Consider the following 18,042-nt stretch of genomic DNA (forward strand, 5'->3'; position numbering starts at 1 on the left):
GTTTAATCATTAACAAAGATTAGCTTTTATGACAGTCAGAATGACCCTTTTTTTAGGACAGGTATACACTCGAAGTTATAAACCGCTCGTATTGGAGTCATAAAAATTGGACTTAAGAGATAAATTTATGTATTCGAGGCATAGAATCTTGTCTCCAAGACATAAATTGAAGTCTGGCTCCGTCTCAAAACTGAGGCATGCTCAATTCGACCTTTTCGACTTCAGCATGTCATGATTGGGGGCAATTCAAGTCGAAGTCAAGTCGAAACATTTTTACTCCGATATGTAGAGCTTCCACTATCTATGTCCATGCAAAATACACTTTCCTCGGTCTGTTTCTTATTATGCTACCATTTACTACATCTTGTTGTACCTGTTTCGTCAATCGTTCATATTTCATTCTCTCAACATGCCCAAACCATCTCAACGAATTTTTTTCACACTGTCAACCAGTTCCTCCTCTACGCCACATTCTTTGAGGTTTCTCTCATTATTGTCTTTGTGCATTAGAATTTTACCACACAAATCCCGCAGAAATTGTATGCCAACCACGGTAACTTTAATCTTATCCTTTTCTTGGTATGTTCAGATCTCGCAATCGTGCAGCACAGTGGGTGCAAGGACAGAGTTATATCACTGTTAGAAATATCCGGTTGAATTTTCAACCACATGTGGTTGAACTTTTATACAATTACGATGGTTGAAATTTCAAATACTTGTGAATGAAAAATCAACAACACGTGTGATCGAAATTTCAACTGTTCAGTTGAAAATTCAAGTACATGTAATTGAAATTTCAGTAAAGCGAACAAAAATTTATTCGGCACAATATTAGTGAATTTCAATGCAAGTATAATTTTTCAGTATAATTTAACTGTACCGAAATAATTTTGATAAGGAATCATCAATTACTTCGTACGTTTGTGTCGTGAGATCCATAAGATTAATAAAGTGCATATATAATATTTAGCAAAGTAAGCAGTTTTAAAGAAGAAAAACATAAGGTACATTGGAATTATATTACCATTATGAATTTCGCGTCCTCTTATAGACCAACTTTTCAATACTCGTTTTTGCAATCATAACCTAAAAAAGCCTACAGCAGTTAGTACCGATACTATGAATGTAATTTTCTCATTGGAATAATATTATTCCTACGTACCTTCTTTTCTTCTTTAAAGCTGCTTCATTTACTAAATATTATATGTATGCCCTTGTTATTTCCATGGATCTCACGACACAAAGAAGGAGTCGTGGGACTTTGCACGTTGGGGTCCGGCTTCTCGAAGTATGATGGCGCATGGGTTCATGCGCATCTTCATTAATTTTCAACTACATTTGATTGAATTTTATTTCAATTATGTGAATGAACGAGATTTCAACCGCAAAAGTGGTTGAAAATTGGTTGAATTTTCAACATATTTCTAACAGTTATAATTATTTTAGCTTCATTTATTATATTTTTACTTCTGGAAATGGCTCCTACACTGATATTGCATACTGTTTTTACTCTTTCTTCATACGCCATCATTTTGGTTTTGTTTTATTCATGCTAGCATTCAAGCTGCTCAACATTTTTGCTAACCCTCGCAGCTTCACTGTGTCGAGATCCACATCTTCTTCGTCGAGGAGGGCCATTCGTAGACACTCATCCATAAATATAATAAACAGCCAAGAGATCATGTCGCACCCCTGCCCCACACATTGCATAGTGTCGAACCAGTCACTTAATTGTCCGTTTATTCTCACACTCGCTTTGCTATCTATATATATTGTTTTGATTGCTTCAAGGAGTCAAAATGCTTTTTCTAAGTCAAATATAATGCATAGAAAACTTTTTTGTTTCCTCTAAAACTTTTTCTTTGATATTTCTCAACAGAATAAACTCCAGGAATAAATTTTATGTTTAAATTGGATTAAAACGCTGCAGCACGTTTATCTGACGAAAGATAAATTTTATCTGATGAAAGATAAAATTTAACAGGCAAAAATATTTATTTAGATGGTTTCTACGAAGAATAGGCTGTCTTTTCGTTCCCGTTAAGAATTAGGCTAACTTCCTTTAGCTAAGTTTTCGGGAGAAATAAATAACGTATTATTTTTCGAAATGTTTCTAACGAATTCAATAACGCCAACAAAAAGATAGCCTGTTCTTCTTAGAACCCATCGATTTGACATATGTGATTTTTGAAAATTTTGAGGATTTTGGAGGATTTTGAAAATCCTCGTGGTACTCATTTTTTAAATCGTCTCACTTTATTTAAATGATTTCAACCAAAAAATTATGCACCAACACTTACAGAATACATAGGCTGCACTTTGGTTATTTTATACTTTATAGTGTTTTCCATAATAATCGTTAGGGGATTGTATTGAGCCTTAAAAATAAAATTTGTAGGAATTGTTGATGTAATTTGTTGGCTTCAGTGTCAGGTGAATTGCAACTAATTAAGTTGTTTCACGGATTTTTCAACAAAATCCTGGAAGAATATGGTGATCTTGTCCTTTCAAATCTTAAGAAATGGTCCAAGGCAAGTTTCACCCTAGCCATAGGAATTCCAACCAGAGGATCTTTCTTCTTCGATGCAGGAGAGAACGCGTCCCCCCAAAACATCTAAATCTACACGCGTCTCAATCGATCAGGGTCGATAATAACTCCGCTGCACGGAAATTTAATAAAACTCACTAATGAGGGCAACCATTGTGTACTGAAACGTTTGAAACAACTTAATTAGTTTCAATTCACCTGACCCTAAAGCCAACAACTTACATCAACAATTTCTACAAAACTTATAGTGTTTATTTACAATTTTGAAGTCTTCATCAAGGTCGACAGAAACTAAAGGTTTGTTCAACAAAAATAAATGAATGAACGTGGCTGACTGTTCGCTATAAAGTATAAACGAACCAAAGTGCAGCCTATGTATTCTGCAAGTGCAGGCAAATGATTTATTGGTACAATCATTTAAATAACGTGAGATGATTTAAAAAATGATTACCGGGAGGTATTTCAAATTTATGGAGGAAATTTTTTCGGTGAATCTAGGCGCAGTCGTTGACATATCATGTATGTCAAATAAATATTTTTGTCAGATAAATTTGATCTTTCGTCAGATAAAAGCGATGCAACGTTTTTATCCAATTTAAGATAAAATTTATTCCTGGGGTTTACTGTGAAGCTAAATGTCTTATCCACACGTGATCTTCCTAGCATAAATACATATTGGACTCCCCAAATGCTTTCTTCTGTTATTTTTATTACCCTATTGATAAGTATTTTTGAATATATTAAATGGCTTGCGATACTTGGGAAGCTGATGCCTCTATAATTATTGCAGTTGCTTTTATCTCCCTTTCCCTTGTGTATTGGAATGATAATCGCCTTTTTCCAGTTATCGGGAACTTCATCTCGATACATAAGAGTTAATCAGTTTGCACAGCCAATCATTCCTTGAAATACTTTCCCGAAGCTTCTAGTATCCTGTCTATATCATATATACCATTTCACCCTTATTATTTATAATGCCTAATAATTCTGTACTACTATTTCCTTTCTTTTTATCCTTGCGCACTTGCCTATAAAATAATTTTTGATTACCCTCCTCTTATCAGTTTCTAGTCTAATACTTTAGTCATCGCTAAGGCGTGTAGTATTAAATTTTCTTAGATACCCTTTGTTCTTTTCGTTAACAGTTACACAGATTTCACCATTTCCATCAAGCATCACCAGTCATTCTTCCGACAACCGCAGTACTACACTCTTCAGTCGCATTACTAAAAATGATATTCCTAAGCATATTCCATGCGTCCCCAGTGAGCACAAAAGTCCTTACGTTGTTTTATGGACGTTTTTTACGGACGTCTTAAGGACGTACTGAGGATCTTTTAAAAACATAAAAAGATCCATGGATCTTTTTATGTCCTAAAGACGTCCTAAAGACGTCAAGCCACATGACATAGAGGTACATTCTCAGGATGTCTTTAGGAAGCCCCGGTGCCCACTGGGTCAGTTTCGTCTTGTTAGTTCTCTTTCTTTTTCATCCTTAACCCAAGTTAATTTTTGAAACTAAAAGGTAAAGATCCGTTTAGCATTGAGAATCTCTCATTACCCTTGTATCCCTTACTAGCTCCCTCAGTCTCTCATCTGCGATAAAGAATTTAATTATACTGTGGCCATGGATTTTGCACCAGGTGCACCTGGTGCAAAATCCAAAATAATCCACCGCGCAAAATAATCCACCTGTACATGTACAGGTGGATTATTTTGCGCCTAAACCAAGTATTTGTAATTAAAAAGCCCTTTCCCAAGCAAAAGCCTACCAATGTTTCTCCTTTGTCATCTGTTCCTGGATTCCAAAAATTACCTTCCACCCTTATCGTACCCTCGCGTTGAACTCCAACCAATCCATTCATGTCTTCTAGTAGAATGATTCTTTCTACATGATCGTAACTACTCGTAGTATAACTTCAAGTGTCCCAACCGCCGACTTTTACTGTGCTTGAATCATCATCATCACGCTATGATAAATAATCTTCTAATTCCTACATTCATTATAACCCACAACAATTTGGGTGATACAAATCCTTGACCCCTGAGATGCTGCCTTGCTCTTTCATTCGTAGCGAAACCCGCCCTGTGACTACCATGTGCTTCACTATCTACTACTGACCATAATTCAAGTCCGCCTTTCAACACCCCATTTTCTATCTTTCTAATGTCGCAATTCTTTTACTTTGCTCAGTTACACATATAATATCTAGCTTCCTTACGTGAATTTTTTCCCGTAATGGTATTGCCTTAACATCGCTCTCCCCTATAGCATTACAAACACTTAGTCCTCGTGCAGTGCCTGAAACTTTACCTTTACCTTCAACTTTACCGGAAGCTTGCTTTTCGTCAACCAAAGTTTCAATTAATTCCGAGACTACTCTATGGATTGGATTATTCATTGTTTAAAATATACGTCAAACTACCAACTTGATGCGAGAAATGTATTTTGCGATAAAAAAAAACATGTACAAAATAATTAGACAGTCGTTGTAAGGTGGGTCGTACCGTCAGTCCCACCCTACTTCCGTGAATAGAGGGAGGAGTATAGGAACAGAACTAAAACCGGAAGATTCAAAGTTGGTTTCTGTTTTAGACTGAGAAAGGCTTTAGTTTTCACTAGATTAATAGCAATAAAAGAGAAAATATGTAAATTCCTCCAAAGTTGCCTCTGGAAATTCTCGCCCCGCCTTTAGCGAAAATTGAATTTTAAAATAAATCTAAGTCCAATAAATCAATGCAGTTCTGAAAGAGTACTCATCTTGACGTTGATTGATAATGCATGAAACTAAAAAATACTGGAAGTATTCGAAATTTCACACACTTACACGCAGGGAAATAGCTAGGAGGGTAAAATGGAGACCCACCGCTATCAATGTTAGTGTCTATAAAACTGACAGATTTGGGAGAAAGGAAATGTTTTATGTGTGTTTTTTGGCTCAGATTTTACACTCTACTTTATACGAGAATCCTCTCACATTTTCTAAATTATTTCGTACACCTAAAAATTCTGCTTCATTTTAGTTAAAAATAAAAAATTCAGCATTCCGAAACAAGAATATCGAATCGAGTCACAATTCAATTGAAATTAAATAAATCAAATATTTTGCTTAATCTTACCTATGTATCAAAGATGATTAAATTCAATTCAACTAGAAATTAATCCAATGACTGCATTTGGTCCTTTTGGGTTTTTAAATTATATTCATAGAATTTGATAACACTATATATGTGCTTGTTGATATCTTAGTCATGTATGTCAGTCAAAGTGGACTGAGCACGTCATGAAATGGCTATGAAACTAGCTAATGGTATAGTGGCATAATTATCACTTTAGTACTAGTATACATACTGAAGGTGAAAATTACTGGCGTGGTATGAGGTTTCGAAACAAATGAATATTATTTAATTTCACTATTTAATTTTGGAATCCTACTCCAGGGACATTTTTATTATCATTTAATTATTTTACCATGTAAATATACAAAGAAATTATTTTTAAAAAATGTATAGAAGTAAAAAACAGTCATACCGGTTTCATCGATTTTATCGCCTGATGCCCCCTTAGATGTGCGTTTCCAATCTTCATTTATATTGCGGCTTAAGGTCGTCAGACTTTTTTCAATTACTCTAGAGTGAATACTTGTATGGCTACCGTAACGATGAAGATTACTCGACTCGAATCTTCCCTCTGGCTTTGAAATAGTGATTTTGGATTGGTGAAGGACACCTTGCAAAGATATTAGTTTGTTTTTTAACTATCAATTTTCAAATCAAGCAAGCAAAAAATTAATTATTGCGCCCAAAATTGGTAAAAACCGTCTTTCTTTAAAAAATGTAAAGAGTTACTTCTTTCTTTCGCAGAAGAGGACTTTTCAACAGAAATGCAGCTACCGAATTCCGGACACTCTTCGCTAACACAATTATTTTCTAAAAGTGATGATTGATCGTCGCTCCCCTCCGAATAGTCTGCCTGAACGAAATCGATTTTTAGAAAATTCGTAGTACTGGAATTTTCACCGTTTTTGTACTGCTCCAAAGCTTGGCGTTCGAGCTCCTGAGTAAAATTCTTTTATTAAAGTACCATATGGTGACCAATATTTTTGAAACTAAATTAACTTCCACATAACATACTTGATACCGAAGAGCCAAGCATTCTTCAGAAGCTCTATATTGTTCCATTGCTTGTCGTTCAAGGTCATCGTAAGTTTTCTCAAAAGAATTTTCATGGACCTCACAATCAATTGACGTGAGCGATGGAGAATTTGTCAGAACATCTCTATAAAGTCGCTTTTTCCGGCTTTTATCAACTTCTACTTCATTCACTAGAATACTTGTTTCTGATTTATAGAATCTGTCCTGCTCAGAACTCTTTGTTTTTAAACAGAAGCATTTATTTTCCAAATTTTGGAATTCAGAAACAAAATCTCTTGAGCCTTGTTCCTCTTTTCTTTTATCGGGCCACAGAAAATCTGAATTTGATTTCGAACTTGTAATGTTTGAATTCTGCTGAGGAAACTTGGATTGAGTCTTTCGTGTTTTGATAGCGCTTTTTGTCAAGAGTATTAGATTGTTGAAATCGACCCCTTGATTTTTCCGACGTTGTGGATACTCTTGATATAACTCTGGGGGTCTTTGATAGACGGGAATAGGTGCTGCTGTTACGTGATTCGGAAGTATCGGTTTCTCAGGCAATTGGACTGGACGTTGGAGAAGAGTTGGACAAAGTGGTTGAATAGAGGCACAAAGTGTTTGGGGTGGTGTACAGGCAGGCACTTGCAATTGAAAAGGTAAACCTACTCGGTGGAACCACTGATGAGGATGTTGGATTATGGTATTTATTGCTGGATGAGGCAAAATTGGTATACTGGCCCCCTAGAAAAATATATCGTTTTTATTGTTCGAAAAATTTGAGCTTTTAATGTCTTTTAAGGATATTTACTACTTATCTGAAGCCGAAAATGAGCATTCTTAAGAATGATTTATAAAATTGAGTAAAATATTCTCATAACTAATCGTAACTAATTTTGGAAGAGAGCAAAAGGTGAACTTTAGACAAAAATATTTCGTATTAAAATTGTTTATTCAAAAAAAGTTATTCATAGTTTTATGTTTTTTTATATATGTTTTTGGTTCTTTTTTATTCACAAAATTTTATTAAGAAATTATCCAATTATTATATTTATAAATAATAATTTTCTTAACTTTTTTCTATATTAATTTATATTTTCTTTTTTCTGCCAAAGGTAATTATAGTGAATCTTTTAAGATATGAAAAGAGCCCTACAACAATAGCATTGAAAAAGAATCGCAACTTTTTCCTAAGCAGAAAGAATAAATATAAAACTCTAAATAAATATATTTAAATAAAGAATTTTAGCCTGAAATATATTTTTAAAGTTCGCCTTTAGTTATCTTCTAAAATCTACCAAACTTACAAATAATTTTTTAAACTGTCGATTTTTAGCTTAAGATAACTATAGGAATATCCTTAAAATATAGCGTAGAATACTTTTTTGTGAAACAATATTTATTTATTTCAAAATTTTGAATTTTTTCATTTCAAAATTCTTCAAGGAGAAAGAACTTTCTAATTTTACAAGAATCGTATGTTAAAGTAGTGCCAAGCAAATTTTGTAGAATTTTTGCAGAAACTTGACTTGTACCAAATTTTCTTGTAAGATGTTAGCTTGACAAATATTTATTTAACTGCGTAAAATTTATAGACTATTGTCGACTAATGCAAATTTTAAACTCATACAAATTTATCTTAAGATGAAATAAAAAATTTATGATAGGAAATAAAGAAATTATAAGTGTTATATCGAGTAGTAATAAAACAATGTTGCAATTCTAGACTAAAATCTACATTTATGTAAAGAGATGAAAATGTTTCCAACTTTTTCATATGGCTTATTCAAGTTAAAAACTCAAAATTATAAATGAAATGTTCATTTATTTATTATGTTCATAAAATAAAACGTAAAATGTTACATTCCTAGTTTAAAACCGTTAGTTTGTTCCCCAATTTTTTAATATTGTTAAGTTTTTATATTATTTTTTCTTTGAAACCTGTGAAAATTCAGCAACACATTGAAAGTTACAGATTAGAGCAGTAAAAATTACTGATTTAATTAGTAAAAGTGACTGATTATGTAATTTAAAATACCTTTGTTTAGATCATTCAAAATTACTAGTACGGACAATGCACGTTACTAATTGGATCAATATGTCTTTATTGGTAGAAAATAAAATTTCTTGGTTCACAATTCATCTTCTTGGATGAATTCGACTGTTTTTTATTTTAAATGATAATATTTTTCGGTTGAAATATCAAGTATTACAATTTTTTATTGAGAATTCATACATTTTTAAATTAAAAATTAAACTATTTGGTGGCAAGTTGAACTGCTTTGTTAAAAATGCATTCTTTTTGATTCGTCATTTGAGTTAAAAATTTGACTACTTTGTTTAAAAATTTGTTAATTGAAAATTCAACTTTTTTGGTTGAAAATTAATCTTTTGGGTTAAAATTTTCCCTTTTTTATTAAAAATGCAACGACTTGATTGAAATTTGAACTAATTTGTTGAAAATTCATTTTTTATTTTGGTTACAGATTCATCATTTGAGTTCAAGGTTCATATTTTTTGTTAAAAATTTAACTAAGTTGTTAAAAATTAGTTTTTTTTGTCTTGTTTAGAAATTAATTTTGTTTTTTGAAAATTTAACTATTCCATTTTTAGTTGAAAATGTACTATTTTCGGATGAAAATTAAACAGATTGGATAATTTATAATGGCTGTTTTTATCAGTGAGTCAAATTAACTGAGTTAAAACACCACTTTTGACTAATTTGTCAATCCTCGAATCCGCATTATTTGTATTAGTCAAAATTGACTTCGAATAAGTCTCTTTTGACTCATTCAAATTTAGAGTGTAAATTTACTGATAAGAGCAAAGACCTCATTTATTTTGTAGGTCATTTCGAAAATTTAAATTTTTCATGTCAATGTAGTTTCACAATAAATTATAACAAATTAAAATATAATACAATAAAATACAATAATGTCAGCATTGTAATTTTTGGTAAAACTTTACAGTTAAATCTAAAATATTGTAAAGTAGCTCAAAGCGAAAATGCATTATTCTGTGTTTGGTTTTTTCACGATTTTTTACATTTTTGAAGGCCATTCCTGGCTTGGAATTAAGGGAGAAAAAAATTTCGACTCCATCTTCAGTCCGCGCAGCGTCCTCGAAGTTTCAAGGATTTGTTCCAAAAGTGCTAAGCATTTGTACACACAGGTGGTGCACGCACTCATTTTTTTTCGTAATCTTGAAGTAAAATATAGACGTTCTGGAGCATTTACGAATGTTTATAGTCATTCTAGCCTTCGATGAAGTCAGGTGTTGACAGGGGAATTTTTAGGCTAAATATTGCACAACATTCACGTGTAAAATTCTATTATTTGTGTAATATTTAGCCTAAAAATTTATGTGTCAGCATCTGATTTCATCGAAGGTTAGAATAAACATGCGTGTACCACCTGTATACTGACCACATTTGGAACCTCGTTTGGAACAAATCCTTGAAATTTCAAAAGCGATGCACAAACTGAGGATAAAGTCGTAGACAATTTTTTTCTGTTTTTAGATTTGTCTATGAACCGAACTTTTTAGAACGGAAACAAAGTCAAGGACTTTAGGGCTTACTGCCACTGTTTATCAATTATAAGAAAGATTTCTTTGAGAATGTTGATATTATTTTTTGGCTTTAAGATCAAGTAAACTAAAAACAATTAAATTGTTTCAAATGTTTCGACACAATGGTGTCCTTTATCAGTTAATTTGATTAAATCTATAAAAATTACATAACTTCTTCTGAGGACGCAATTTGCAATTCAAAATGTTATTTTGTGGTTAATGTCGCAGTTGTAAAATTATATAAGATTTTATTATAAATATTAAAATTATATAAAAATATTCTTATAAAAGTAAATTTTTTTTCTAAAATCACACTGCAGTAAAAATAAAAAATATTAAAAACATTGTAGTTAAATAATTATTTTAATATTCTTTGACATTTTTTTCCGCATACATTTTATGGAAACTTTTAATCTGTAAATGCGACGTAAATTCGATGAACAAAATTTTCATTTAAATAATTAATAAGTACTAAATTTTTTGTTATCATTAGAAATTTGTGCAAAATCGCACTATAGTAAAAATAGAAAATTATCAAAAATCTTGTAGGTAAAGAATTCCTAAAATAATATTCAAAATTTATTCAGCGACGTACATTTGATGATTAATGATTACACAGCAATTAAAAAGGTAAATTTAAATAATATTTAAAAAGTATATATTTATCCAGATTTGATGTGCTTTGAAAAATTATGTTTTAGAATTTATTTGGAGTGATGTAATAAGCTCATTGCTAACCTTAGGATAATATTTATAATATATTACACAGAATGACTTTGTCAAAGATTACGTTTTTAATGTTTTTTTAAACAAATTTTTCTTATATTTCGACCCAGTTACGGCCGTTGGAATTTTTTCTAGCAAAAAATGTTATTTTCTAGTAGATGTTTCTTTATTATTTTTTTATAAATTGAAAAAACAAATTAAATTCGTAAAAAATTACAAAACAAAATGCAATTTTTACATTATTGTAATTTACTGTAGTTTACTTCTTGTATTTGATTGTGAAAATATATTTCCACCCAGGTTTCTTTAACCCTTAAATGACACTGGGGGTCCATTTGACCCCAGACCATTTTGGAACGAATATAAAAATTCGTAAATTCCATGAATTTTTCATTGTTTTTCAAAGTGTTACAAATAAAATTTAAGTTACTATACCGATTGATTCTTTAGAAGAGATGTTAAAGAATACCCAAAAAAACTTCTTAACAAAAATATCAAAAATTTAACTTTTTACAACAGTTTAAAAACGTTGGGGTCCACAAAACCCCAAGCGTCAGCTACGTTATTTTTTGGAGGTGTGTCATTTAAGGGTTAAGAGATTTGCATTGAAAGTTGGGGCTTTGCGAAAAACTGATTCCCAGGTGGAAAAGTATTCTTAAAACAAAATATAATCAATTACATAATAAATGCGAAAATTGTAATTTTCCGTAAAAAATTGTAATTGTAAGTTTTTGTAAAAAAGGCCTAATTGTAGCAAAAACCTGTAGCTTCAGTAGCATTATTTTTGTAATTTACAACATCTTTCAAGGGTAAAAAAAACAAAGTATACGATTACAACAATAATTCTACCGGAAAGTACAAGTTTTTTGCGACAATTCGGATACTTTTACAAAATTTTACTAATAATTTCAAAATACAATTATAACATGGTTTGTTTAAAAAATAAAGACTCAATTCGTTTCTTCATTCTTAATCTAAAACTTTAAAAACAATAAATTATTTTTTGACCAAAACTGCCATACCATTTTTAAAACGCAGTGTTTCTCAAGTATTTTAATTAATTTAAATTAGTTAATTTACAAAAAACCTCATTGTTTCTCAAAATAAAGTTTCTAATTCTCATATTTTTTCAAAAACAAATAATATACTTGAAATGCGGGACCATGGGGCACAGGGGTTGCAGTCTGCCTTCGGTTATAAGGAAACATTTCCTCTTGATAACAAGTTTCAGACGTCGAGGGGAAAAATTGTAAAGGTACCCCTCTTTCACCGTATTCACTGAATGGGGTCGCACATTTTTTTGGAAAAAATTCAGGCACTTCAGGACTCAAAATAGGCAACGGAGGTCCTCGAATTAGACCGATAGCCTGGTTAGTAGTGGGAATATAATGTCCAACTTTGATGAAAGTTTGCTGATTATGCCAGTTGTAAAAATGAAGTTCATGATTATTTCGCGCTTTTTGTGGTTTTTGACTAAGTTGAAGGTGCACTAGTTCTGGGCGTTGTATCAGAGGATGCGGTTGCATCATGTGCGGCGAATAGGGATAAGTTTCTGGAAGAGGCACCTGACTCCATAAATTGCGGACCGTATCGGATGTGATGCGAAATTGTAATTCCATTTCCTCGAGGTTTTCGATAGTGTAACGAAGTGGGACAAATTTGTCGTTTTCTGTATTATTTGAAATCTTGAATTAGTCAGAGTCTAAAAGATTAGAATTGCAGATTAGTTGGATTGGCATGGGGTTGTTCAAAAAGTACGTTACGCTATCTAGAAAACTTTTCCCACCCCTCCCCTTCTTCGTCATAAATCATTCCACAAAGCTTGAACCCCTATGGTGGCGTCGAAATTACTCCCCCCCCCCTCATTTTAAATCACAAAATCTCAACAAAATATTTGAATTTCGAACCAGTTAGTTGAAATTTCAACTTAAAAAGATGCATTTTCAACAAATTGGTCGAAGTTTCAAACAAGAAAAATTTAAGTTCAACCTTAAACCGTTGCATTTTCAGACAAATACTGGATTCCTTAAACCAAAAGGCGAATTTTTTATGTGACAGTTGAATTATCAACTAAAACAATAAATTTTCAACCAAAAACAGATTAGGTAAATTTGCAGTTGCAATTATTAATTTGAAAAAAAACTAACTTTCAACTAAATACAGTCAAATTCGGAGATAACGCCCCCGGATATATCCCTTCTGAGAATTGGTGCCGCGCTGCAGGTAGGAGAAATAGGAGTTACGACGAGAGTGCACTGGGCTGCACTCGAGTTGCGGTCCACGGTCAGAAAAACTTTCATTTGGAACCCGCGGTCACTTTAGGTCGGAGAAGTTGCGTTCTGAGCTCTCTTCCCCCACCCATGCGACGAACTGAGGGAATTTCTGACGGCGGGGGTGGGGTGGTCTCAATAGGTAAGAAACGGTATGTACGTATAGAAAACCACGATAATTGACAGTGTATTATTGTGTCTTGTACGTGTTGTGTTAGAAGTAGGTTTCATAACTAGATTAGAGTTTATTCGTAAAGTTTCGCGTAAGTTTTTACCCGTATAGATTTAGTTTTGATTTGACGACTATTTGTAATATGTGATACGATTTTAGTTGTATAATATAAATTTAAATAAATATTGTAGAAGCGTAAGGGAAATATGTTACTAATCTTATTACAGTGAAAATCTTCAAAAGCCCTCCCTCGTATAGCCTTTCCGAGAATTGACGCCGCACCGTATGTAGGTGTAACAGGTGCTGCGCGGGGTGCGCGTGATCTGCGGCTGTCACTCAGACGAGCAGTCAGGGGTGAACAAACGCAGTGAAGCAGGCTATAATGAGTTAGTTGCAACCCACCGTCAGTCCTGAAATCGGAGCTATAGAAGAGTTTCACTGTACTTATTTCACTTGAGTGAAATATAATAATGTTAATAATAATATAATAATGTTCTAAGAATAGGAGTTATTGGCAATACATATCCCCCAAAAATGTTTAAACACGCCGATATCAAGTATAAGTAGATGCGTAAAAAATGCTGCCATTCCTAAGCCTGGAAAAAGTGGGAATGGAAATTGCGGGGAAAAGGGGTTGAAGGGAATGAAGAAAGCCTCAAGTGGAGAGGGAGAGAAGGCTCGGAGGGGAAAGGTCCCTGGCACTGATCTGAGCCCGCAAACTCGAGAAATGCACCCTGTAGATTTTGACCATAGACTGCAACTGGAGTGCACCGGAAAAGTGCGGTGGTCACTCAGGCGTAAACCAACAAATGCGTTTTCATCCGAAGCGGCACTCTCTTGGGTTTGTTCCCCACCACCGCAAGTCCCATAATCGACAGTCTCTAAGTTTCCCTATATACCAAACTCTCGCTTTCAGTCACGTGTCGGGGGTTGCCTTCAAATAGCCTTGGACTGGTTCCGGGGGGATCGAAACGTAAACAGTGAGAACCGCTTGACTCGTTTCTAATTGTAATATATATCTATATATAAAATGTCACATAGGCTTACGCTCTGCTCCCCTGAGAAACTGAGGGAGCCAGCAGTTCTAGAAAGGTTGAGAACGGGGTGACTGAACGCGAGAGTTTGGTGTAGTTCAATCTTCAACCAATAACATCAATTTTTAACAAGGCAGATCAATTTTCAGCCTAGGACACCGGGACTAGGAATTACTCGGAGAAAAATGGATATTCAAACGTAACACTCAGATGTTCAGAGTTAACATATAATATGTTTAACTATAGGACAACCTAGAATCTAGATGTTCAAAGTTAGCATCTGCAAATCTTCAAAAGTGCAATGTTAACCTCTAACATCCAAAATGTTCAACTGAAAAATCCGAGATATTACATGTATGGTCATGTCAAATAACGTCTATACATTTTTGAGGAGTTTAATTATTTATGGTCATTTGAGGAATTATTGATAACTTATTTGTGAATTTTAGATTAAATTTTAATGTTCGGACACGAACGAAAAACAGATAAAGGGTATGAAATGTGGATCAGATGATGCATTCAGTCAAGTTGAGGTTATATTCAATACTTCTAATTTAAAATAAAAACTGGGGTAAATAATCGGAGAACGAATGATCTGTAATCTGAATTAAATATTCTATCTATTTTAAGTACTTAAACTCAAATTATATTTTACATTTATAAACCTTTTTTCAAATGTGTTAAGTCACTAAACATAAAACACTAAATCATTGTGCCCTTCTTTAGAGAGAAAAAAGTCGTTATCCAATTTTATTTAAGGACATCCAATTTGTATTCTTTGGAAATGTTCAAACATTGTAATATTCCATAATTTTAATATTAAAAGTATATAGCCATCAAATATAGTCGTTAAATTTCAATACGCGATGCGCACGCGCTTGGCCGGTTATAACATCTGAATGTGTTTCAATTTCACATAAAAATATTTTTACGCCTAACATATCAAAAAGATGTTAAATGTGTGACATGAATATCTGCATATTAGGTGTTACAATCTTACCCTTTAAACTTCTACATTTGAACATCCATTTTTCTCCGTGTAGTTACATCGGATTTACTGATTCCGAGAAAAGGGTAAGAGATTAGCCCGCGGGGTCCAGAGAGGGTTGCTCATCCAACACCAGCAGTGTAGGGACAGTGGGACAGTGCGCCTGTACTCACGCGAGTATACTGCGTAACATTAGGAAATGGTTCACACGCCACTGACTGCTTAATTTTGGAGGCCCTGGAAATAGCTGCAAGGCTAATTGCAGGCCATACCCGAACCTAATTCAATCCAGATTCCAGAGTAGCTTATTTTTTAACCACAAAAACATGAATTATAAATAAAAAATGTAATAGTTGAATTTTCAACTAAAAATTATCGAGATTCAACGAAAAATCGAATAGTTGCAATTTCAGTTAAAAATTGATTTTATAAAAAAAAAAACAATTCGATTTTCAACAAAAAATAGACTAAATTAATTTTTAGTAAAGAAAACGATTTTTCACCAAAAAATCAATTTAAAAAAAATGGATAAAAATACAAAAAAGGGATGAATATTTAACCAATGAAGTGAGTTTTTAACCAAGTTTAATTTAATTTTATAATAAATATTCGAATTTTAAACTAATAACGATCCATTTTCAACTAAGAATAAAATAATTAAATTAGCCGTTAAAATGATTAATTAATGATTAATTGTCGACAAAAAGTAGAATCCTTAAATTTTCATTTTAAAAAATTCAACAAAAAAATTGAATTTTCAAAAAAAAATTAAATCTTCAATTAAATAGAAGAAATATTAACCAAAACAGATGAATGCTGATTTTCTGAATAAAAAAAAAGAAAGTTTCTTGAAACAGGGGAAAAAAGAAATTCTTAAAGAAAGACACCAGTGCATCCCGGAGATATTTTTGAAAAAAGTTCCAAAACTCCTCTTTGCATAGACTGACCCGTACTATTGCATTCTAAAGCAAAATGTTCAACAACAAAATTAAGCTAGAGGAAATTCTGGAAAATTTAAGAGCAAAAAAACTTTTATCTTCAATAGGTGTCGAGTTATGATCATTCAACGAATGCGGATTTTTGTGAAAAAAGAGGCAAAAATTCAAAATACTTCAATTCTCCGTAAAGCTACATAAGTGGTGCAAGATAAAAAGTTGCAGGGAAGGAAATTCTGCGTAAATCTAAAAAAATTTAATCTTATAGTCTTCATAGATCAAGAGTAACGACTCAGTAAAGAAACTATTTTTTTCTATTCTTAACTATTTATTGCCATAAAAGTGTTTCTCTAAACTGCTCGTTTCGTAAGTATCCTACAGAAAAATTTCAAGAGAAAAAATTGTAGAGGACAAAATTCTGCGAAAATAAAAAAAAAACACACAATGTTTGCGCTCATATAAGTTACGTGTTATGACCATGAAACTTTGACCCTTTCAATTCGGAAGGTATGTACTGGAAAATGTATTGCGGCCGCATTTGAGCATTTTGGTGGCATATTTGCATTTGTAGTGAATTAAAAGTTCACTTTTTTCCTTTTTTTGTTGAAAAACAATTAATTGTTCAACAATTTTTTAAATAATACGCTTCACTCTATCAGTTGTGTGCATATTTTATGTATTTACTTTGTAAAAATTACTTCTAGAATATCTGTTTTCGAAAATAAATGCAAAAATTACAAATTAACTGATTTTACATGGTTTATTTATTACTAGTAAAAAGTGCTATTAAAGGGATCAGTTTTATAGTTTTAAAGAATTAAAGTATTTTCCCCAATAAACCAGTTATTTGGTATTTTTTCAGTTAATTTCGACAACAGATATTTTGGAAGGGATTTCACAAAGTCCCGTGTAGAAATTCAAATGGGGAACTAGTCTGGTTCCTGACCAGTTGACCCCACTTAAAGTCGGGGGCTAGTCGGGTGATCTGACTAGCCCCCGACCAGTAGCGTCACGGTAGATTAGTCGGGGGCTAGTCAGGTGAATCGACTTATCCTAGTCGGGGCCTGATCGGGTACTAGTAGGGGTAATATGATAATACAATTGTTAGAAGTAATTACGCTGTAAAAAATTTCGTGTGGAAGTTTCCCCAAAATTGTGTTGATGTAATTTTCAAGATTTAATGGAGAACATATCCTACGCTTAAAAATACTTAAATTTATGTAACTAAAATTCTCCAAAATTTGTGGAATATTAATTTTAAAATACATCTTCAGCTGAAACGCAGCAATGGAATAGCTTCGCTCTGAAGGACAGATATGTGGGTCACGGTAGTCTCGGCTCCAGGTAATTATGCTTTGTTACGTGTGGACTGCTGGGTTAAACATTTGACACGTTATTTTTGTTGCGCGAGAGGCGGCACGTCGCGCCCTTGCGGATTTTTCTTTAAAGCTACTAGTTCAGAACAGCAGGACTAAAATGAATGTGGTAGCGAAATCTGAACTGTACCGTGCTGAATAGTTTACTACTATAGTATACTATTCTTCACTGATTAATCGAAAACTTTTTCTCCGGTCACATTGACAATATGAATGACCCCGAACAGGAAACACATGCCAGATCTCAACACCCAATTTCATGGAAAGTGTGAGAAGGTATGCAAATACTGTG

At 33.0% G+C, this 18,042-nt stretch overlaps 2 protein-coding genes across 2 annotated transcripts in view; both read right to left on the minus strand.

The window, feature by feature from the left end:
* LOC117170362 overlaps window positions 1-5,821 on the minus strand; it is a 17,432-nt gene extending 11,611 nt beyond the window's left edge. The window contains exon 1 of the mRNA XM_033357109.1: window positions 5,669-5,821. The gene's annotated coding sequence lies outside the window, so the exon portion shown is untranslated. The remainder of the gene's footprint in view (window positions 1-5,668) is intronic.
* Window positions 1-18,042, minus strand: part of LOC117169942 — a 32,991-nt gene that overhangs the window by 8,966 nt on the left and 5,983 nt on the right. Inside the window, exons 4-7 of the mRNA XM_033356452.1 lie at window positions 12,124-12,644; window positions 6,683-7,423; window positions 6,398-6,605; window positions 6,081-6,278 (exon numbers count right to left, since the gene is read on the minus strand). Of these exons, the coding sequence (XP_033212343.1) occupies window positions 6,081-6,278; window positions 6,398-6,605; window positions 6,683-7,423; window positions 12,124-12,644 (1,668 nt within the window). The remainder of the gene's footprint in view (window positions 1-6,080; window positions 6,279-6,397; window positions 6,606-6,682; window positions 7,424-12,123; window positions 12,645-18,042) is intronic.

The sequence above is a fragment of the Belonocnema kinseyi genome, chromosome 3 (assembly GCF_010883055.1).
Source record: "Belonocnema kinseyi isolate 2016_QV_RU_SX_M_011 chromosome 3, B_treatae_v1, whole genome shotgun sequence".
NCBI lineage: Eukaryota > Metazoa > Arthropoda > Insecta > Hymenoptera > Cynipidae > Belonocnema > Belonocnema kinseyi.